This window comes from Chiloscyllium plagiosum, unplaced genomic scaffold, assembly GCF_037043375.1.
Source record: "Chiloscyllium plagiosum isolate Xiang-an unplaced genomic scaffold, Cpla_swu_hap1 HiC_scaffold_5, whole genome shotgun sequence".
Lineage (NCBI taxonomy): Eukaryota > Metazoa > Chordata > Chondrichthyes > Orectolobiformes > Hemiscylliidae > Chiloscyllium > Chiloscyllium plagiosum.
In genome coordinates, this window is record NW_028270143.1 from 132729995 (window position 1) to 132753878 (window position 23884).

Below are 23884 nucleotides of genomic sequence, written 5' to 3' on the forward strand. Positions count from 1 at the left end.
TTCTTGCCACCAAAGTGGATAACCATACATTTATCCACCTAAAACTGCATCTGCCATGCATCTGACCACTCACCTAACTTGTCCAGGTCACCCTGTAATCTCCTAACATCCTCATCACATTTCACCCTACCACCCAGCTTAGTATCATCAGCAAATTTGCTAATGTTATTACTAATACCATCTTCTGCATCATTAACATATATTGTAAAAAGCTGCGGTCCCAGCACTGATCCCTGCGGTACCCCACTGGTCACTGCCTGCCATTCCGAAATGGAGCCGTTTATCACTACTCTTTGTTTCCTATCAGCCAACCAACTTTCAATCCAAGTTAGTACTTTGCCCCCAATACCATGCGCCCTAATTTTGCTCACTAACCTCCTATGTGGGACTTTATCAAAAGCTTTCTGAAAGTCCAGGTACACTACATCTACTGGATCTCCCTCATCCATCTTCAAAAAATTCCAGAAGATTAGTCAAGCATGATTTCCCCTTCCTAAATCCATGCTGACTCTGACCAATCCTGTTACTACTATCCAGATGTGTCCTAATTTCATCCTTTATAATAGACTCCAGCATCTTTCCCACCACTGAGGTCAGACTAACTGGTCTATAATTTCCTGCTTTCTCTCTCCCACCTTTCTTAAAAAGTGGTACAACATTAGCCACCCTCCATTCCGCAGGAACTGATCCTGAATCTATCGAACTCTGGAAAATAATCACCAACCCATCCACGATTTCTCGAGCCACCTCCTTCAGTACCCTGGGATGTAGACCATCAGGCCCCGGGGACTTATCAACCTTCAGACCTATCAACCTTCAGAGTTCTTGTGCATGTCTCTGTTTGGCTAGGATGGATGTGTTGTTCCAGTCGAAGTGGTGTCCTTCCTTATTTGTATGTAAGAATACTAGTGAAAGTTCATGAACATCAAGTAGCCACAAAACAACATGACCATCTCTCACTAGTATCCTTACACACAGCTCCATGCACTCTTTAAATGTTTGCCACTACCTATCCACTAGCATCCCCTTGAATAACTTTCCCCAATTGATCATATCCAAATCGCACCTCATAGCATATATAGTTTCCTTTATTTATATTCAGGAGCCAAATCTCAGAATCAACTATTTCATTCTCCACTTAATGAAAAGTTCTATCAAATTATGGTCACTGTTCCCACCCCCCCAGGCTTTGCATAGCTAAACTGCCAATTATTTTCATACACACTGTAGGAATTCCTCCTTGTGATATTGTTATTGATATGATTTATTCAACAAAATATAATATAAAGTCGCCCATAATTACAACTGTAGCTTTGTTACTTGTGGCTTTAATTTCTTGTTTAATGCCTTCTCCTGTTTGGGGTTTAACAGACAACCCTCACGATCATTTTCTGCACCTTGGTGTTTCTCAGCTCTACCCATGTAGACTCCACTTCACCAGACCTAACATCCTTCCTCATCGAGAGTGTGGCGCTGGAAAAGCACAGCAGGTCAGGCAGCATCTGAGGAGCAGGAGATTCGACGTTTCGGGCATAAGCCCTTCATCAGGCTTATGCTTGAAACGTCGATTCTCCTGCTCTTCTGATGCTGCCTGACCTGCTGTGCTTTTCCAGCAGCACACTCTCGACTCTGATCTCCAGCATCTGCAGTCCTCACTTTCTCCTAATTTCCTTCCTCACAACTGTGATAAGGACTCTTTAACCAATACTACACCCCTGAGAAAAGAACCCCACTTTCTTTTCCTTTTTGTCTGTCCTCCCTACAAACTAAATATCTCTGGATATTCAGTTCCCATTCCCACATCAATGTGTAGCCACATGTCTGCAATCCCAATGTCATCATATCCGTTTGCCCAATTAATTCATCCGCTTTATTGCAAATGCTCCTATCACTAACACACAATACCTTAAGGCATATCCTTTTAATATTCTTAGTCCCATGCAATTATTTTGATTGATCCTTGCCCTTGAATTCTTTGCCTATCACTTTTCCTATTTCCCAATATGTCATTTGTTTTTGCCCCTCATTTCCCTCTCTTCTATCTCCCTGTATAGGTTCCTATTCCCCCGGCCATTTTAGTTTATACCCTCTCCAACTGCTTGAGCAAATACTCCATCAAGGACATCAGTTCTGGTCCTCATTAGGTGCAATCTGTTTAGCTTGTACATGTCCTATGTCTCCAGAGCTGGGTCCAATGTCCCAAGGATCTGAAATCCTACCTTTTGCACCATTTCTCCATTTGGCATATCGAGTTATTCATAAATAACATGTAGCACTGGAGTTTTTTGAAAAAGTAACAAAGAGGATTGATGAGGGCAGAGCAGTGGACGTGAACTATATGGACTTCAATAAGGAATTCGACAAGGTTCCCCATTGGAGACTGGTTAGCAAGGTTAGATCTCATGGAATACAGGAAGAACTAGCCATTTGGATACAGAACTGGCTCAAAGGTGGTGGTGGAGGGTTGTTTTCAGACTGGAGGCCTGTGACCAATGGAGTGCCATAAGGATTGGTGCTGGGTCCTCTACCTTTCGTCATTTATATAAATGATTTGGATGTAAGCATAAGAGGTATAGTTAGTAAGTTTGCAGATGACACCAAAATTCGAGGTGGAGTGGACAGCGAAGAAGGTTACCTCAGATTACAATGGGATCTTGATCAGATGGGCCAATGGGCGAGGAGTGGCAGACGGAGTTAATTTAGATAAATGCGAGGTGCTGCATTTTGGGAAAGCAAATCTTAGAAGGATTTATACACTTAATGGTAAGGTCCTAGGGAGCTTTGCTGAACAAAGAGACCTTGGAGTGCAGGTTCATAGCTCCTTGAAAATGGAGTCACAGGTAGATAGGAAAGTGAAGAAGGCATTTGGTATGCTTTCCTTTGTTGGTCAGAGTATTGAGTACTGGAGTTGGGAGGTCATGTTGCGGCTGTACAGGACACTGGTTAAGCCACTTTTGGAATATTGCGTGCAATTTTGGTCTCATTCCTACCGAAAGGATCTTGTGAAACTTGAAAGGGTTCAGAAAAGATTTACAAGGATGTTGCCAGGGTTGGAGGATTTGATGTATAGGGAAAGGTTGAATAGGCTGGGGCTGTTTTCCCTGGAGCGTCGGAGGCTGAGGAGTGACCTTATAGGGGTATACAAAATTATGAGGGGCATGGATATGTTAAGTAGACAAAGTCTCTTCCCTGGGGTGGGGGAGTCCAGAACTAGAGGTCATACGTTTAGGGTGAGAAGGGAAAGAAATAAAAGAGACCCAAGGGACAACGTTTTCACACAGAGGGTGGTACGTTTATGGAATGAGCTGCCAGAGGAAGTGGTGGATACTAGTACAATTGCAACATTAAAAAGGCATTTGGATGAGTATATGAATAGGAAGGGTTTGGAGGGATATGGGCCAGGTGCTGGCAGGTGGGATTGATTGGGTTGGGATGGAAAAATGGTCGGCATGGACGAGTTGGACCGAAGAGTCTGTTTCCGTGCTGTACATCTCTATGACTCTATGAGGTAGTTTACTCATATGTCCTTCATGAAATGATGAGTGGGTTTGAGGGGCTGAATATTTTTTCATTAATTTATGGAATGTGGGCGTCGCTAGTTAGGCCATCATTTATTGCCCATTCCTGATTGCCTCGGGAGCAGTTAAATGTCAATCACACTGCAGTGGGTCTTGTATCATTTGCAGGTCAGAACAGGTGAGGAGGCAGTTTCCTTCTCTAATGCATATTAGTGAACATGAGGTGTCTTTCCAACAATCAACAATGGTCATCATGAGACTCTTAATTCCAGATTTTTATTGTACTCAAACTTCACCATCTGATTCAGCTTGAAGACCCAGACATTGCCTGTGTGCCTGAATTAGTAGTCTAGTGATAATACAATTTAGGCTAACGTCTGCTTATTGAATAGACTGATTGATTGATTTATTGTCACGCGTACCAAGGTACAGTGAAAAGATTTGTTTATGAGCAGTACAAAAGGATCATACTAAGCAAGGATGCACCGATCAAAAATTCTTAAACAGAGGCATACAGGTTATATTGCACAGGGCATGTACTAGATGAGATCAGCGGTAGCAAGACCAGCAAGAGTCCATTCATTAGTCTAATAACAGCCAGGAAAAAGCTGTTCCTGAACCTGCTGTGTGTTCAAGCTTCTGTATCGTCTGCCTAACAGAATTGGTTGTAGGAGATCATTACTAGGGTGGGAGGGGTTTTTGATGATGTTGGCAGCCTATCTGCAGCAGCAAGCCGTGGATGGAAGGTTGGCTTCCGTGATGGTCTGGGCTGTGAACACCACTTTCTGCAGTTTCTTATGGTCCTGGGCAGGGCAGTTGCTCCCACACTAGGCCATTATGCACCCGGACTGTATGCTTTCAGTCGTTTTTGTGAAGGAAGTGGGGACAAGAATGTAGCAAAGTTGTTGAGGATCCTTATGGACCTGCTGCATTTCCTCAATTCTCTGAGGAAGAAGAGGCATTGTTGCGCATTCTTGACTGTCAGATCTACCTGGGAAGTCCAGGGCAGGTCGTGTCGGTTATTGTCACACCAAGGGATTTGATGCTTTCCATCCTCTCAACCTCCGCTCCATTTTTATGTAGATGGGGGCAAGTTGTGCTCCTGTGTGGAGTTTGTACATTCTCCCCGTGTCTGCATGGGTTTCCTCCGGGTGCTCCGGTTTCCTCCCAGAATCCAAAGATGTGCAGGTTAAGGTGAATTAGCTATGCTAAATTGCCCATAGTCTTAGATGCATTAGTCAGTGGTAAATATAGGATAGGGGAATGGGTCTGAGTGGATTACTCTTCGGAGGATTGATATGGACATATTGGGCTGAAGTCCCTGTTTCCATATTTTAGGGAATCTAATCTTTCTTTCTGAAGGCAGTGATAAGCTCTTTAGTTTTGCTAAGTTGAGATACAGGTCGTTCTCATTGCACAGCGTCATCAAGAAGAGAGGATTGGTTCGAAGGGCAGAGCGGCCTCCTGTTACTCCTTTGTTTGTTAAAACCCGCCCCTCCTGTTAGAATATGTATAACTGACGGCGCTTCTAGCCAATCGGCAGGGGGAATGCAAATCCATCAAGGAGAAGTGAGGCGGGTTCTTGGGCCGGCAGCCAATGGGACCGAGGGATGCAGGTAGCGCCATCAGTGGGTGAGGCTAACGGTCACGGCGCGGGCTGCAATTCAAAGGCGCAGCTCCAACGTTCGCCTCACCTCCTATGATTGACGGGAATCTTGACCAATAGCGGCCGGGCACGCCTTAACGGACCTGAGTCTCACCCAATCCCCTTTGGGCTAGAAGGTGGGCCAAGCCCCATGCGACCAATAGGCGAAGAGGGTTGGGGGGGGTGGCGAGGAGCTGCCTTTAAAAGGCACGGACGGTTGTTTTGGGTTTTGAAGCGGCCGCTCGTCGATGGGAGGGTCGCGTGTGTTTTGTTGATAAATATTTTCTTTCACCGCAGGCGGAGGGTTACTTGGAGTCGGGTTCGCTGATCGTGCCGTGTGTGTGTGTGTGTGTGTGTGTGTGTGTGTGGAAGCTCGGGCTGTGATGGTTCCCCAGGCCGTTCCCGGTCCCCGCTGCCCGGCCTCTTCATGCCGCCGCGCCCCGCGATCGCTCGCCTCCCACACGCGGCGTTTCCTCACCTCGAGAGCGGCGGCCACCGCCTTAGACACCAGTAGCAGCAGCGACAGAGACTCCGTGTTTGGTCGACCCGCCTCCGTCTGAAGAGAGCCAGCGTTAGAGAGAGAGGGAGAGGCCTCGGTGAGGAGCGCCGGACCAATCGGGGCCGGACATAACCAACCCTTCGGGTCCGCCAGGTAAGGGGTACCCCCTCTCCCCAGAGCCCTGCTGGAGGTGCCGGGGGGAGGGGGAACCAGGCACTGTCACCACCAACTGCTGGGGGAAGGGGAGTTAGTGGAACAATGGGACTGGGGGGTGGGGGGGGAAGGTTTGTGAGGAAGGGTAAAAATGTGGGAGCCCTCGCCGCCTTGTGAAGGTATGGGGGGCCGTCCTTGTAAAGGAAGTGGGGGTCAAGGGTATGGGGTAACACTAGGAGGGGTGGCAAGATCTCAAGGCCCCCCTGGGTGTATTTGTGGGGTGCACGAATATGGGGCTCCACTGGGGGATATTTGTTTGGGTGGGGCAAGTGTTGGGGCCGCACTGGAAGTCTTTTGTGAAGGAAGTCCCAAAAACAATGTGGGGAAACACTCGTGGGGTAGTATGGGGATGGTTTTTGTGGTGGAGCACTAGGAGTTGTTGGTTGGGGTAGTGGAGGGAAGGGATGTTTGAAAGTGACTCTTTGCCCCTCCATTGGGTGTGTATGGATTAAGAATCGCAGTCAGGTAGTGACTGGCTGCTCAAGCAGCTGCTGTTGTAAGTGGATATAAGCAGTGTCTCAATCTTGCTGACATTGTAAACAAAAACAAGATGTTGGAATTTGATCTTGAAATGGAAAGGAAAAACTCTGCAGCTTAGCCAAGGTGCAGACAATAGGTGAGTTAACATTTCATTAACACTATTCTTAGTGTCATGAGTTTCAATAGTGTCACTCTTTGGACAGGATGATTTTAATAGCAACTAGTAGTGCCTGGGAAATATTCATCCCAAGCTGCAGATGTTATGTCAGGCTGTTAGAATGTTGAACACTGCCAAACTACATTTCCCAAGCATGTGCGCAATTTCTTCTTGCTGTCTAGAATTAGTGGTCAGTGTACCCAATAGTGCATTCTGGGCTGTACCAGCTGGACAGTCTCAATCCCAGAATTGCATATAACAAGTTTTGGTTTTGCAAGCATGGACTGGTTCAGGTCATCACCACCTGAAGTTAACCTCTTGTTCAATTCTTTCTGGGGTCTCAGCAATATCCTGTGATTGCTACAATACAACTTTTGTATTGTAGCAGTGTTTTTAAAGTTTAATCTGTTCAATTTTATTGAAGCTTTGCCTTTTCAGAGTGATCATAGAATCCCTACAATGTATAAAGGAATTTCAGACTTGAGGCACCTTTTTTAAGGTGAAAGGAATGACTCAAAGGCATGAAGGGCAAATATTTTATGCAGGGAGGCTTGCATGTGGACTGCATGTACAAAGTGGTGGATATGTGTGAAATGTTTCCCACTTGGATGGGATACATGAATAGTCAAGGTTTGGAGGGATGGTGGTCCTAGTTTAGTTTGGGATTGTCAGCCTTGACTGGTTTACTGAAGGGCCTGTTTCTGTTATGTATGATTTGGCCCATTTCATGTGGTTGGTGCAGATTCCAAGCATCTCTCTCAGACCCCTTCCCTAAACCTTCCAGTTAAGATTGTGTAGGCTAGGCAGATTAACATTCTTGGACACTACAGGGCAGCTTAATGTAGGCAAATGACCTAACTAAACACTTTTTGGGCTGTAGTTTTAAAAAGAAATCCAAAGCACCTGCTGGAAACCCATACAGGCATGGTGAATGCACAAATTCTGCTCACCTGAGGTTGGAATCAAACCTAGACCCTGGTGCTGAGACAACAGTGCTAACCACTTAAGACTTCTGAATTTCAAGTAAGAAATTACAAGTAATGTAACCCTCTTAGCTACTTTTCTGGATGTGTGGATAGCAAGCTCGTAGATATCAATTCTTTATATAGGGGCATAAGAGCAAGAATGGACCATAAACTCCTGAACCTGCACTCATTCTACTCTGCATAAGGGTACCCTTAAGACAAGAAGAAGAATTGAGACTAGAATTTGTAATATTATCCAAAGCTGTGGAACCTTGGTTTAGTATATTAAAGCAATTTCTTTTTTCCAATGGTTTTAAAGTGCTGATTATTTACACTAATGTCATGTTCTGATTATTCCTGAATCACTTCTACAGAAAGTAGAAAACTACCAGTCTACTTTGCTTGATGTCTGAGTGTTAAGCTCTCTAATTTAGAAATAAAGGTTTCACCAGGTTTCTCCCTCAGTCTTGAATGGATTTGCCTTTTATTTTTACTGTCCCTTGATTCCACAGCCAGGGCAAAGTTTCTGAATGTACTGCTATTGTTTAAATTTTGTAAATTTGAGTACCTTTCATTCACTAATTCGGGGGAATATAGGCCTAGTTATCTGCTTAAGAAATCAGTCTGAACATCAGCTGTTCTTGTGGCAACTATGCTTGCCCTTAGGCTGAGGAATTAAGACAGCATTGTACTCAAAGTACAATCTCGCCAGTGTTTACAAATGAAGCAAGATTTTTGTTCCTGTACACAGCCTTGCGCACAGCTTGTCTGCCTTTATGGCCTTCTGAATTGCTTGCAGTGACTGCATACTGTCTCTTTACTCATTGCATGTTGAACAATCCTCAAATGCTTTTATACATTACCCAATCCCATGTATTTTATTCCTTAATCCATGTTAAAATCCTAGTGTTTTTTAAGACTTATAGCTCAGAACATGGAACATTACAGCACAGTACAGGCTCTTTGGCCCTCAAATGTTGTGCTGACCTGTCATATCAATCTGAAGCCAATCTAACCTACACTATTCCATGTATGTTCATATGCTTGTCCAATGACTACTTAAAGCTGGCAAATCTACTACCATTGCAGGCAAAGCATTCCATACCCTTACTACTCTCTGAGTAAAGAAACTACCTCTGACATCTGTCCTATATCGATCACCCCTCAATTTAAAGCTATGCCCCCTCGTGCTCACTGTCACCATACTTGGGAAAAGGCTTTCCCTGTCCACCCTATCTAACCCTGATTATCTTGTATGTCTCTAAGTCACCTCTCAACCCTCTGTCTAATGAAAACAGCCTCCAGTCCCTCTGCCTTTCCTGGTAAGACCTTCCCTCCATACCAGGCAATACCCTAGTAAATCTTCCCTGCACCCCTTCCAAAGCTTCCACACACTCCTTATTTGGTGACCAGAATTGTACACAATACACCAAGTGCGGCCGCACCAGAGTTTTGCACAGCTGTAGCATAACATAGTTCTGGAACTTGATCCCTCTATTAATAAAAGCTAAAACACTGTATGCCTTAACAACCCTGTCAACCTGGGTGGCAACTTTCAAGGATGTGTACCTGGACACGAGATCTCTCTGCTCATCTACACTACCAAGAATCTTGCCATTAGCCCAGTACTTTGCATTCTGGTTACTCTGACCAAAGTGAACCACCTCACACTTGTCTGCATTAAACTCCATTTGACACCTCTCAGCCCAGCTCTGTAGCTTATCTGTCTCTCTGTAACCCACAACATCCTTCGTCACTATCCACAACTCCACTGATCTTGGTGCCATCTGTAAACTTACTAACCCACCCTTCTGCACCCTCATCCAAGTAGTTTATAAAAATGACAGCAGTGGACCCAACACCGACCCTTGCAGTACACCACTGGGAACTGGACTCTAGGATGAACACTTCCCATCAACCACCACCCTGTCTTCTTTCAGCAAGCCAATTGCTGATCCAAACTGGTATCTCCCACAATCCCATTCCTCTGCAATAGCCTACTGTGGGGAACCTTATTGAACACCTTGCTGAAATCCATATACACCACATCAACTGGTTTACTCGTCTACCTGTTTGGTCACATTGAAGAACTCTAGGTTTGTGAGGCACCACCTACCCTTCACAACCATGCTGACTATCCCTAATAGGATTTATAATCTAGAAAACAAAATCCTATCTCTTATAACCCTTTCCAACACTTTACCAACAACTGAAGTAAGGCTCACTGGTCTATAATTACCAGGGTTGTCTCTACTCCCCTTGAACAGGGGAACCACATTTACTATTCTCTAGTCTTCTGGCACTATTCTGTAGACAATGATTTAAAAGATCAATGCCAAAAGCTCTGCAATATCCTGACTTCCCAGAGGCTCCTAGGATAAATCCCATCTGGCCCAGGGGACTTATCTATTTTCACATTCTGCAGGATTTCTAATCTTTTCCTTGTGAACCTCAATCCCACCTATTCTTGTAGCCGATATCTCAGTATTCTCAACAACATTGTTGTTTTCTAGAGTGAATACTGTCGAAAAATCATTTAGTGCTTCCCCTATCTGACTCCACAACTCCCCACTACTATCCTTGATTGGCCCTAATCTATCTTTTGTCATTCTTTTTACTCAAATACCTAAAGAAAGCCTTGGGGTTTACCCTGATCCTATCTGTCAACATGTCATGTCTCCTGGCTCTTCCTCCTCTCTTTAAGAGGTTCTGGATATAGGTTTGATCACTGAGCTGGAAGGATCATTTTCAGATGTTTTGTCACTATACATGTAAAAAATGTCAGTGATCCTCTGGATGAAAAACTGCTGATTCCTGCTTTCTATTTGTTTGGGCTGCTTTGGGTTGTCATTTCCTGTAGTAATGTAATTTCCTGTTTCTCAGGGGTGGCAAATGGTGTCCAAGTCAGTGTTTAGATTAGATTGTGGAAACAGGCCCTTCAGCCCAATAAGTCCACACTGACCCCTCCAAAGAACAACCTACCCAGACCCATTCCCCTACATTTACCCCTTCACCTGACACTACTGGCAATTTAGCAAGGCCAATCCACTTAACCTGCACATTTTAGGACTGTGTAGGAGGAAATTGGAGCACCCAGAGGAAACTCATGCAGACACAGGGAGAATGTGCAAACTCCATACAGATTGATGAATGACTTGATCCCATTTTCCACCCCAGGAAACTACCTCACCAACCCAAAGTAACATAAATAGAAAGCAGGAATCTTCAGTGCTTGATCCGGAGGATCACTGAAGAGGTTACCCAGTACAGTTACAATGTCTGAAAATTAACCTAGATCAGCAAGCAAATCTACATGTTAAAACACTTCCTGGAGGCTATGTTCTAATTGAGTTTAAATCTGACTTTGGCAGGTAGTTAACTACATTAAGTTATCATTACTTGATTGGAATAAAACTGGTCATGTGATATAGGGAAGTAAGTATTCTGTCCTCAGTTTATCTAGCTTGCCCAACTCCAGACCAACAGCAATGTGAATGCTTCTTAACAGCCCCCAAACAATTTTGGATGGGCAACAAGTACTTGCCTAGCTAGTGACATGTATATCCCATGAATGAGTAAATGGAAAAATCCTGAGTACTAATTTTGCTAACCACTGCATAGCATTTTGTCAAGCTTTCCAAAAGTTGAAACATGCAAATTGCAGTGCTTATCAACTATGCTCCCAACATCCTCAGACTGAGCATGTCACATCAATGCTGGCCAAGTAGGGCATCACAGCCCTAAATGGTTATTGGGGGTAAACTCTAGTTGGAGGCAAACTTCTCACGTGGAGATCAGTAAAGATCTGTCATCTCAGTTCTGAGTTTCTCAGCTGTCCTGGGCCCAAATGTTTTCAGCTTCAAGGACCTTCCATCAGGTCAGAAGTGTGGATGTTCACATGTTCTGAGCACTGCATTCTCATACTCCAGCAGTCCATATCTAAATAAAAGATCTGGACAACATTAAGGCTTGGGCTGACAGTGGCAAGTTACATTTTCAAATTCCAGGCAATCTCATCTCCATTTAGAGATGGAGGGCAGATAGCATTTGGGAGGATGCAGAAGGATTTGAACAGTTGGTAGTGGGCAAAAAGTAGCAGATGGAGTACAGTTTGAGGAAGTGTGGTGTCATGCACCTTGGTAGGAAGATTAAATCTGGACTCTCCCTAAATAGGGAGAAGATTGAAAAGTCTGAAGTGCCAAGAGATTTGGGAGCTCTAATCCAGGATTCATGACCTAAATGTACAGGTTGTCAATATTTAAAATAACAAATGCAATGAGGGCTTGAATATGAAAGCAGGGATGTATTTGTAGTCTGTTCAAAGCCTTAGAGCCTTAACACTTGAAACATTTTGCAGTTTGGTTTCTTATAAGCTAAGGCAGCACATACTGGCCCTGGAGTGGGTTCAGAGGAGACTCATGAAATGTTAGGTTTCTCATTCGACCAGTGAAGAATGTTTGAGGACTCTGGGACTAAGCTTGGAATTGAGGTGATGGCTATCTAATTAAAGCATTATACTGATTAGCCTGCAGTGGATGTTGGGAAGATGCTTCCATTCCTAGAGATTAGGACCTGAGGATTTACTCAGTAAGGAGGAGACCCATTAAAAATGGCAATAAGGAGAAACTTCAACCAGAATAGTGGATCTGTGGAATTCATTCTCTCAAGACTGAAGGACAGGTCTTAAGTATATTAAGACTGGTTTCTTAACCCCATTCGCCAGTAGGTTCTTGAGGATCAGGGCTCATCAGCCATGATTGAGTCACCTCCACCATTCAAAGAGATGAATAGCCTAACTTCTGCTCTTATTCATTATGCTCTGAAAGACAATCAAACAACCATCCCTTTTCACAAGGTTTTACACGTGATACAATTCACACACCAACTTGTGCAAACAGTTAAAAGCTAATTGAAACTTGTACTAGTTAGGAGACATGTAAAGTTGGGTCAAAGTGAGTCCCTGAACAAAGAACATCTTTTTTATGCAGGTAGGTTGGCCATGCTTGCAGATGCTCCGGCCACTCCCATTACTCAGTCACATGCTACCCCAGGTACAATAGCAGGATGAGATCATCCTTTGAGAATGCCATATTCCTGAGGCATCATAATGCAGACCATTTCCTGACTGTGATTCCCAAAGACAGTGCAGGTGTGACATACCTGACCAGAAAGCATTTTTGAAAAAGATAGAATGATGATTTAACAGGGAAGTGATGGCAAATGGCTGTCAAAATGAAGTGTGAATTACAGTGGATGGTCATTGACATTCATCTTTGTCTCTACCCAAAGACATTAAAGGGTTAAACTGGACTATTGCATCCATGTCCAGAGATATTCCCATTTAATTTTTTATCAAATTACTGGAAACCCCACTATCAAGATCCTTAGTTATCATTGAATAGAAACTCAATTGGGCTTCACAAACAGTCTCTACAAAGTAAGTCAGAGGCTAGGAATACTGTTAAGGCACTACTTCTAAAGCCTGTCCACAATCTACAAGTCAGGAATGAGGCAATGCTCCCCACTTAGCTGAATGGTACAGCTTGACACCATTTGGGGAGATACAGCCTGTTTGACTAGTACCACATCCATGTCTACACACTGCTACTAACTACCTTCAAGGTAAACTGCAATAATTCACAAGATTTTTTCAACAGCACATTGCAAACTCTTCCAACCCTTAAAAAGGTAAGAGCAGCAGGGAGTTTTCCGAGCTGCTCAGTATCCTGACTTGGAATTATAAACCGTTCTTTTGTCTGTCAAAATCCTGGCATGTCCTCCTAAGGACATTTTAGGCCAACCTACAGTGTGGACTGTGGCAGTTCAAGACAGTTCACTGCCACCTTCAGGGCCAACTAGTAACAAGCAAATGCTGGTCCAGGCAGTAACACCACATCCCACAAACTCTCAAATTTGTGACTTCTATCAAAATTTCTGAATTTCTTGTGATCCTACCCTTGTGGGTTCTGGTATTGTTCTGACTGGTCATTTAAGGATTTTGTCAAAATCAGATCACTGGGGTTTATCTATAGGCTCAATCTTTGTATTTCTAAATGTTACTATCAGTGTGGCTTGTGTACTTGTCACTGGAGATGCTAAGTCTCAGCTGGCAGCAGGGCAACTGAGAATTAACTCTGGTAGATTTCCAAAAGTTGAGATCCAAATTCATGAGTAGTTGTCTGGAAGGGCAGATCACTAAGTGAAGGCTGTTCATTCCTGAAACTTAAATCTGAAAGTCTTGTTTTGATTTTCATTAAGTCACAAGCTGTCAAAGAATTAAATTTTCAAGCAGCTGCACTGGCTGAAAGCATCAGAACACTTAGTTGAATAGGAAATCTGGGAATTGATTACTAAGCAATGTGTTCCATATTCTGAAATTGACTGACTGACCTTTTGTTGTTTATAGCATTTTGTTCTACTGTAGAAATGCATTTCTAATCCTTGCAATTGGCATGTTTAAAGCCATTCCAATTGGTTCTGATGGGACACCTTTTTAATTCATAATCCTGAATGGAAATTTCAATTACTTTGCTGTGAAAAATCACTTGAGAAAGTAGTTGGGACCAAATGTCTGTCCTTACACTGTTTACAAGCTCCATCTGAAGGTCTCTTGGATAAAACTGATTTTTGCGCTCATGCAAGTGTTTGAGCCAAAACCACCAAGGCAGAATTTGTAAATACCCATGAGCTGCCATACTGACTTTCAACTAGATTTATGCCTCACTGGCTTGCTCTTGAGCTCTGTGTAAAATGGCCTATTTGCCATAAAGATGTAGTGTTCTGTGAACTGCAGTGTTGTCTGGATTTGATTCACACTTAAACTACTAAATGTGAATCCATCTTAGCTCTCAACTACAAAACAACATTGAAATATTTTCACTGTTGGCAATGCTTTGCTTTGAGCCACTTTACAAGAGGAGACTGTTAACATTTCAGCTTGTAGCCATTTTTCTTCAAATTCCATCAACCATTTACTTTAGTTTTGAGGACAGGCACATTCCTACCTCCTGCTTAACTGGGTAGGTATAAAGTTAAAAATCACACAACACCAGGTTATAGTCACAGGCTTAATTGGAAGCATACCAGCTTTCAGAGCAACGCTCCATCAGGTGATAAAGGAGCGTCGCTCCAAAAGCTAGTGTGCTTCCAGTTAAACCTGTTGGACTATAACCTGGTGGTGTGATTTTTAACTTTGTACACCAGCATCTCCAAATCATGGGTTGTATAGGGTGTTTCTTCTTTACTGACAATGTTGCAGTGCATTTTGATGTTTTGTCAACATGAATTGGTTATAGATTGTGGGTACTTTTTAAATTTAGTTTCTATTGAACAAGTGGTGATTTTGTCTCTGAACTGCAGTTTTCTAAGGGAGGTTGTAGAAGAACACCACTCTTATACAAGGAATGCACTACTGTGTCTGTCCTCAGTTGCCCCCAAGTGTTAAGTTGTGTGGCTCTTGAGAACAAGACTGGCTCCATGCAAATGAAAACAAATGGATATGCCTAGAAAACAAGTACTTGGTTCAACTAACTCATCTGGTAACCGACACTTGGCCCTTGTGGTTTTGTACATTTTAAATTTGTCTCTTCAAACTGGGTAGGTTGTATTTGGGAAGAGCTTGTACAAGTCCATCTTGAAATTTTACTTAAAATATTTAGTTTTGAGGATTGATGACATCTCTCAGCTGATAATGATGGGATTCACTCAAAGTGCTAGTGCAATGGAACAATCAGCTGTGCACTGGCTAGAACTGTTCATTTCTGTTTGGATTCAAAGACCACGATCTCCAACACTGTGTATTCAGCTCTGTACCTTGGCTCCAGATTTGGGATTTTGTTGCAGAGATTAGATTTTTTGTTCAGAATCTAAACAAATAAGCACTAGTGTAAATCAGCCTTGAGCCTGTTGAGGGTCAATTTAAACTTTATTGCCATGTTGCAACACTTTGTTCTAGTATAGGTGTCAGGATAGACTGATTAGAATGCTGAAGGGAGATTGTCCCATGTCCACTTTGGGCCTCTGCAGGGATGACTCATGGTCCATCTGTTCTGAATGGCAATGCACCTGCATTTGTAGACAGCTTGATCAGGAATAATTCCCTTGAATTTAAAGGGAATTAATATTTTGGCAGACTTTATTGAATTGAGGTAACTGGGTGTTGCTAGCAAGTAATGCATTTGTGGTCTGCACAGACTTTTCAGTAAAATAAGCTGAAATCTAAGACCAGCTAACTCATCTGGTAACCAGCACTTGACCCTTGTGGTTTTAAATTGGTCTCCAAACCGGGTAAGTGGTATTTGGAAGAATGGTATTTAGATTTTAAAGTTGAATGAGATGAAAAGCTGGATGGTAGAGCCATGTTTCAATGACCATCTCTCAGTGGGTTCTGCAGGACTTGGGGCATGAATGATCAAGTCATCAATGGGTGACATGAAATTGAGAGCCAAAAACTCTGTAGAAGGACACCAATGGACTAGTCAAATGGAATTCAACCTGTAAAAGGGAGTAATGTACTTGGAGGGCTAACAAGTAAAGGTGTTCAATGAGAGGACCTGGACAGTTATGGATCTTGTGACCATGCCAGCTGAAACTTGTATGGCAGTACTTGATTTCAAAGGCATATGGAATATTCAGCCATTGAATAACAATGTTATGTTGGAACTTTATGAAGAGAAAGTAAGCCCCAAGAGGATGGTGTGCAGTTTAGTCAACACACTGCCTGGGCTGCAGATCTAAGATGAGGGAAAAACTGGACAAGCTGCTATTATTTTTTACAGCAGCATCAGACTCTGGCTTTGCCTATGAACTGTCTGCAATAATCTGCATGCTCATCTGCACATCTTGGTGAATTTAATTTGCTAATTTTGACAATCTTGTCTCTTCCCACTCCCTTTTGGATACAGTGTCAAGTGTTGCACTCGTTCCTCAGACCCACAAGTGGAGTAAGTCAACTTTACCAAGATGAAGCTGTTAGAAAATACCAGCTTTGAGGCGATTAACTCTCAGCTTACCATTGAAACTGGTGACTCTCAAATTATAGGGCGGTAAGTTATGACTTTTTTAATCCCAGTTGAGGGCAAGAACAAATTAAAACTGCTTTGCACTTGCTGTCTACTTAAAGGAACATAAAATTTTACAATACTGGAGGCCATTCAACCAATGTCTGTGCTAGCTTCCAAAAGAGCTGTCCAGCTAGTCCTGTTCTGAAAGCCTATCTCTAGTCCTATAAATTCATCACTTTCAAATGTATCCAGGTCTCTTGCAACAACCAGGGAAATCCTCTTCCACCACTGAAGTGTATTCCAAATCCTAATTAAGTTTCTCCTATCACACCAACTATGTTGTGACCTCTTGTTGATGAGCTAGTGGAAACACAATCTCTCTGTACAGCAAAATGTCAATTTTTCAAAGGTCCCTCTTAATCCTTGTTCCAAGGAGAATTAAGCCCAATTTTATCTAATCTTTGTCTACAATCTTTCATTCTTGGTGTCTGTAAATCTGCTTTAAGCACTCTCCAGGGCTTTAACATCAATCTTTAAGGTGTGCAGAACTGAACATAATGCTCCAAATGCAGTCTGACCAATGATTTGTAAAGGTGTAGCATCACTTGCACTTTTTTGCTTTTATAACACTATGCCCCTATTTATAGATCAAAGAATCCTGTAAGTCAATAACTATTTCATGTTGCCAGTTTTCACAAAGAATTGCACACCAACCCTGGGGTCTTTGTGCTCTTTCAACACCATAGGTCACACTACTGAATCCTATTGTCTCCTCTTTGCTGCTTCTCTCAAGATTAATTACCTCTCTCCTTGGTGTTCAACATCTACCAGGTTTCTGTCCATTTGGCCTACTTTTTAGTGTCACATTGAGATTGCTCAGCATCACCCTTCACTTCTAACTCAGTAACTTGTGTGAATTTACATTTCCCTCCATAGCATCAATCTTGATGCAACTCAGAAAAAAACAGATCCTTGGGATCTGATATTCCCTTCTGTATCTATCCCTTTTTGGTCATAAAGTAAACAACTCACGCTAGGCCAGCATTTAGCATTTATTTCCTGTCCAGTTATCCAGAGGGCAGTTAAGTCACTAATTACCTATGGTGTGGAGTCAGATGTAGAAGAGATTTTCTTTCCTATAGACTAATTAACAAAATGGGTTTTACCACCAATGGTTTCATTGTTTATCTTTCACCCAACCTCTAATCCACATTGCCAAGGGCCAATTGATTGCAAATTTAAATTACTCATCAACCTGGCATGTGATGTTCAAATGCTTTCCTGATGAGATTATGCTCTAAACATCAACTCTCCTGTTGCCAGACTGGCTGTGCTTCTCCAGCATCTGCAGTCCTCACCACCTCCTGAGGACTTCTGAAAATCCCAACCTACAACATTCACAGCACTAGCTTCATCCATTGCCAATCAGAATTTAGTCAAATTTCAGATGTGACATGTCCTTTACAAATCCACATTGCTTGTCTGCTATTAAGTGTAATAACAAATGTTTAAGTTAGTGAGGAATTGTTCTTTGCCATTACCAGTCTGCATTTTGCAGTGTAACTGCATTGATGTGATTTAATGTCGTACCTTTAGGAAAACAGTAACTGCAATGATGTGGAGATGCCAGTGTTGGACTACAGTAGCCAAAGTTTAACAATAACACCAGGGTTTTAGTTCAACTTTACTTGAAAGTACAAGGTTTGAGTGCTGATCATGTCAGCTCGGGACCTGACAAAGGAGCAGTGTCCTAAAAGGTCTATTCAAGTAGACCTGTTGGACTAAACCCTGGTGCTGTATTTAAGTAACTGCAGAAATTATTTATACTGCTGTAATTTAAATTGTTTCTAATTATACTATTAATGAGATTGAATAAACATTACAATGATCGCCAATCTCTAAACCCTTTACAGAATACTAAATAAAGTGTTTTATGTGAAGTTGCTGATTCTAAAACGTAAACTGCTGTCCAAATTCAGCTATTTAGTTTGTATGTTATCACTGAGCATGATCATGTCTCATTTGCATTTTGCTTAAGTTATTCATAACAAAGTGAGCCACTGAGGACTAAATCTAAAAGCATTTGCTTTCCATATTTATGTTCACTGCTCCAGCTAAACAAACCAGGCAGATAAAAACATCCTCCTGGAAGACATTCAATAAACCTGAATTTTTGCTTATCAATTAAAGATGTGTATAACTACTTCATGGCCTGCATGATGGCCTCTGGTTTGTTTGTACTTTGGTCATTGCTTGCACTGCAACTCGTTACAATAGTCACTACAGCTTATTAACTGTTGGGAACATTTAAACTAATGTGGTGAGGGATGGAACCAAATGAGGTGGTGAATAGACAGTAAAGAGTTGGTAACTAAAGCCTCTAAGGAACTAGATAAGTCAGTGTTAAGGGGAAGAGTAGGCAGGGAGCAGAAGATGAATGCAGAGGGACTGGTGGTCAGAGGTGCACTTGTTTTTAACGCAAGTCTAGTAGGTAAGGCATATCAACTTAGGGCTTGGTTTCATAACTGGGTGATATTGCTATTAGAGACTTGGTTGAGGGAAGGGAATGATCAACTAAATATTCCAGGATATGGATGCTTCAGGCAGGATAGAGGGAGGTAAAAGGGATGGAGTTAAATTACTGGTCAGAGGATGTCACATGTGCTGGAGGAGGGCATGGAGATTCTAGCAGTGAGGCAATATGGGCAGAGCTCAAATAGGAAGGGTGCAGTAACTGTTGGGGGCTGTACTCCAGACCTCCAAACGGAGAGGTACAAATATAGAGATCCTAGATGTAGGAGCAATAGGGTCACTATAGGAAATTTTAATTTTTGTAACATTGACTGACTGGGTTCACATACTGTTGGGGTATGGATAGAACAAATTTGTAGGAGCATCCAGGAGTTTTCTAGCAGTTTGAGTACCCAACTCAAAGGGGCCACATTAGACCTGTGTTGGGAAATGAGCCTGGCCAGGTGGCTGAGGTTCTAGGGACTTGGAAGAGTGATTGCATTCCATAACATTTAGGATACTCTCAGATAAAGTGGTCCAAAAGGAAGAGTACTAAATTGGAAGGCTAACTATTGCAAAATTCAGCAAGAGCTAGTGAATGTAGGCTGGGAGCAGCTATAGAAGGGAAACCCAAATTTGAGTCTTTTTGGAGGCTCATTAGCATTCACCATATTTTCCTGTGAAATTGAGGTATAGAGATGGAAAGATTAGGAACCACAAACAGGTGAAATTTAGACTAGCTAATGAAAAAGATGTATACATAAGGCTGAAGTGACTGAAGGCAGATGAAGCTTTGAATCTTGAATGTAGGACTAGTCTGAAATGAGGAATTGAGGTAAAAAGGGACATGAGATCCTTTTGGTGAGCAAGGTTAAGGAAAACCAAGCCTGTAAAGGAATAAAGATTGGCCCATTCAAGGACAAAGGAAAGATGTGTGGAGTCAGTGGATGAGATTCTAGAGTACTTTGCATCAGTATTCACTGAGGAGAGGGACATGGTGGAAATTGGGGTTAGGGATAGATCTTTTTACTCTAGGTCAAGTCAGCATAAGGATGCTTTTTAAGTATTCTAAAAAGCATCCGGGTGGAAAAGTCTTTGGGTCCAGATGGGATCTATCTCTGGTTCTGAGGGAAGTGACCAGAAATAGCTGGGGCCTTAACATATCTTTAGTGTCTTTGAACCCCAGTGGTCCCAGAGGGCTAGAGAACTACAAAGCTTGTCCCCTTGATAGTGGGGATAATCTAACTTCAGACCTCTGAACTTGACAGTGGTAGGAAAGATCTTGAAGATTGAGGTTAGGATATACCCATTTGGAAGAAAATGGCTCATCAGTGATAGGCAAGTGTTTTGTGCTGGGAAGGTAATGTCTTACAACTGTAATAGAATTCTTTTGAAGAGGTAACAAAGTTGATTGAGGAAAGATGTAGATGTAATAAATGGACTTCAGTAAGGCATTTGATCAGGTTCCCTATGGTAGGCTGATGGAGAAAGTGAAGTTGCATTGGATCCAGAGTGTTCTAGCTAGATGGAGAACTGGTTGAGCAACAGGAGACAGTAGTGGAAGGGAGCTTCTCAAATGGAGACTTGTCCCTGTGGACCACCACTGGTCACAAGTGTGGTGCTAAAAGCACAGGTCAGGCATAAGCCCTTCATGATGCTGTCTGACCTACCGCTTTTCCAGCACCACTCCTAACTCTGATCTGCAGTCGTCACCCTTCCCCTCTGTTCCACAGGGATTTGTGCTATACCCCTGTTATGTATATGATTTGGAGGAAGGCGTAGGTGTCAAGTTTTGCAGATGACAAAGATGAAGGGGACTGTCAGAATACAGCAGAATATAGATGGGGAGAGTTGGGCAGGGAAATAGCAGGTGGAGTTCAGTTTTGGGGCCGGGGGTATCCTGACTGGTCTACAAAATCATGTAGTCAGGGTGGATAGCAAGAAGCTGTTTCCCAGAGTGAAGGACTCAATTACCAGGGTCACAAGTTCAAGTGAGGGTAAACTTAGTGGAGATATGCATGGAAAGTTCTTCATGCAGGGCATGATGGATGCCTGGAATGTATTGCTGGTGGAGGTATAGGAATGGGTCATTTAAAACCCATCTAGAGATGGGTAGGGCAGGAAGCAGAGCGATACAATATTAGAAAATTGGTGGGAGTTTAGATAGAGGATCTGGATCTCTGCAAGTTTGGAGGGCTGAAGGGCCTGTTCCTGTGCTGTAATGTTCTGTTCTTAAGAATAAATGTGTGAAATCGTATCTTCCATTTAATCCCAAGGCCAAACTTGTGAATTCCCCTAGTTTACACTGAAATCTGCAAGGTGAATAAACATCCCTATTGTGTCTGAAACTACAGTTCCTTGAGTTATGCTGCAAAGGCATCTGAAGGAAAGAACACATCACTTGTATTGCCAGCTAATGGCAAGACTGGATAAGTAAGACCTGACTTGATAAAGTTGTTTTTCTCATGTTTGCCTGAGGTCAATCACTGGAGGTGTACCTTTTAAAAACCATTTATGTTCTCTTGTTAAAAGAACCATTTAAACCATGCATCTATTCAAAATTTGCTAACCTTAAGCTGATCAGATCTTCAGAACTGCCACCTATCAAAGTGAATTGGAATTTTGAACACTGAGCTCTTGATAGTGGCCAGTTAGTATCTGACAGCATAAAGGATAGGTCCACATTTGAGACTTTCATTTGTTAATGACTCTGATTATTGATCATTAAATGAACCATACATTGCTATCATAAAACTGGTCACACTGCAGTCAATGCTTAATACCTTGCAATATTGGAATGTAATGGACAGTGCAGTTGAGCTGTTTGACAATGGGTGACAATGCACAATAAATGATCATTAAAGACACAACTGACAACTCAAAAGATCTTTCCTCCATTTTTGTAGTGATTGCATTTTGAAAGTGCAGTGCAGCAACTTCCAACCCATGCCTTGCTAAAGAGCAGCTGATAAGTCATACCTTGTTACCTTTAAGGTGCATCATGATTTGGGCACCTTCCCATTCTTTGAAAGTTTGAGCTCCTGGATAGTACTGGCCAGTTTTCCCCACAACAGTAGTTCTTGCTTCCAAGTGTCTGAACTGTTGTCCCAAGTTGACTTTCTGTAAAACAGATGCACAAAGTTTCCTTCAAACTCTATAGTAGAATAATCATTTATTGTCACTTGTATTTTTGTAAAATGTTAGTGTTTGACCTACTTTGCTCCTATGTTAGACCTTTACACTCCTCCTCCACTTAGAAGGGAAATTGCAGTTTCCTTTAAATAGTTCGGGTTAGTCACCTGAGGCTTGCCTATATATGTTGCTCAGTTCTGTAACTAGTCTGCCTTCCTGTTTATCTTTGCACATTCTCACTTCAGCTAGGAGAATGTGGTAGATTTTGAACAGCTCCAGTTATTTCAGATGAGTATCTGGCAATTTAGCACTTCAGAATTTTTCTGTTAACTTCATTTCTCTCTCCTCCGATGCTGGCAAATGTTGGTCTGGCAATGTTTTCTGGTTTTGTTTCTAACGCCCAACATCTGCAGTATATTGGTCTTTTTTCCAACTCCACTCTAATAGTCAGATCAGATCCAACTTCAACCATGTTGTTAACACTTGTCTTTACTCAGTGAAAATCAATTGATCTCCAGTGTTAGTTTTGATTTCTTTAGTACTTCAGGTAGGAAATTTTCACTAGCCTGAACTAGTTTCTTTTTTATTTATTAACTTCACTGATACCCTGAACTGGAATCCTCCCAGAGATGTGTTTTGTCAACCACTATGAACTAAGTCATGTAGTCCAGTGTCGTCCAGTCAGTGTCTGGCCAAAATCCCCTTTCTAGATCATAGCTAAAGATAAAAGCAAGTACCATGTAACTTTTTGGTTTGGTACTACCAGACAAATACTTAAAACAGGTATACTTTATCAAATTTCAAATCTTGCACTAAGAATATAAATTTGTGGGGAAAACCAATATAAGACAATGCTGCTTGGCAAGTGAACTAAGATGTTGCTATGGTCAAAGCATATAACTGTTGACTTGATAAGTAACTAGCAAGCTTGCTTTTATACAAAATCACAAGGTGACTGTCAGAGCATTGCCCTGAAATCTACCAATAGCTAGAGACCGAGTGACAAAGCAGTAAGGCTGGTGAGCATATACAACTAAGTAACAGTTGTCATCTATTCTGATCCTCCTGTAACCCTGGAAATAGGGGACAGTATCAAACTGCTGTCTGAGGTAAACCTCAAGCTGTCTCCAAACTTAAAGCTGCATCCCTCTATGGGAGGAAGAAACAACCCTAAAGAACATAATCCTTGTTCACATGTGCAATTATGACAGCATCCCAATTCCACAGGATTCTCTTCCTCCTTGCTAATAAAATCATCACTAGAATCATTTGAGACCTATGCAATATAGAACATAGAAAAGTACAGCACAGACCAGGCCTTTTGGCACACCATGTTGTGCTGAGGATTATTCTTAACTTAGCCTAACCTAAGCACCCCTCAATTCACTGTCCATGTGCATGTCCAGCAGTCACTTAAATGACCCTAATGCCTTTGCTGCCACCATCACTGCTGGCAACACATTCACAACTGTGTAAAGAACCTTCAAGTGATTGTCCAAGTAAATTGTCAGCCCCACCTCCCTCCCACAGTGTATTCCAGGCCCCATCCCACTCTAGTAGGAGTGAAAATAGACCAACTTCTATACACCACCTTCTTAACCTTAAAACAATGCCTCCTGGTTGACATTTCAGCTAAGGGCAGCAGCTGTTTTCCATCAACCTTATCAATGCCTCCATCTTATTGACATCAGCTCTCCCTTTTTTCTAAAACCTGAGCTTATCCAGCCCTTCTCAAGAAATTGCTCTACCCAGGCACCAACCT

The 23884-nt window shown here is 42.4% G+C and overlaps 1 protein-coding gene across 1 annotated transcript in view; it reads left to right on the plus strand.

The window, feature by feature from the left end:
• Positions 1 to 5504: 5504 nt before the first annotated feature.
• LOC122550210 (repressor of RNA polymerase III transcription MAF1 homolog) overlaps positions 5505 to 23884 on the plus strand; it is a 57832-nt gene continuing 39452 nt past the window's right edge. Inside the window, exons 1-2 of the mRNA XM_043690971.2 lie at positions 5505 to 5815; positions 16381 to 16521. Coding sequence (XP_043546906.1) covers positions 16439 to 16521 — 83 coding nt within the window. The 5' untranslated portion in view covers positions 5505 to 5815; positions 16381 to 16438. The remainder of the gene's footprint in view (positions 5816 to 16380; positions 16522 to 23884) is intronic.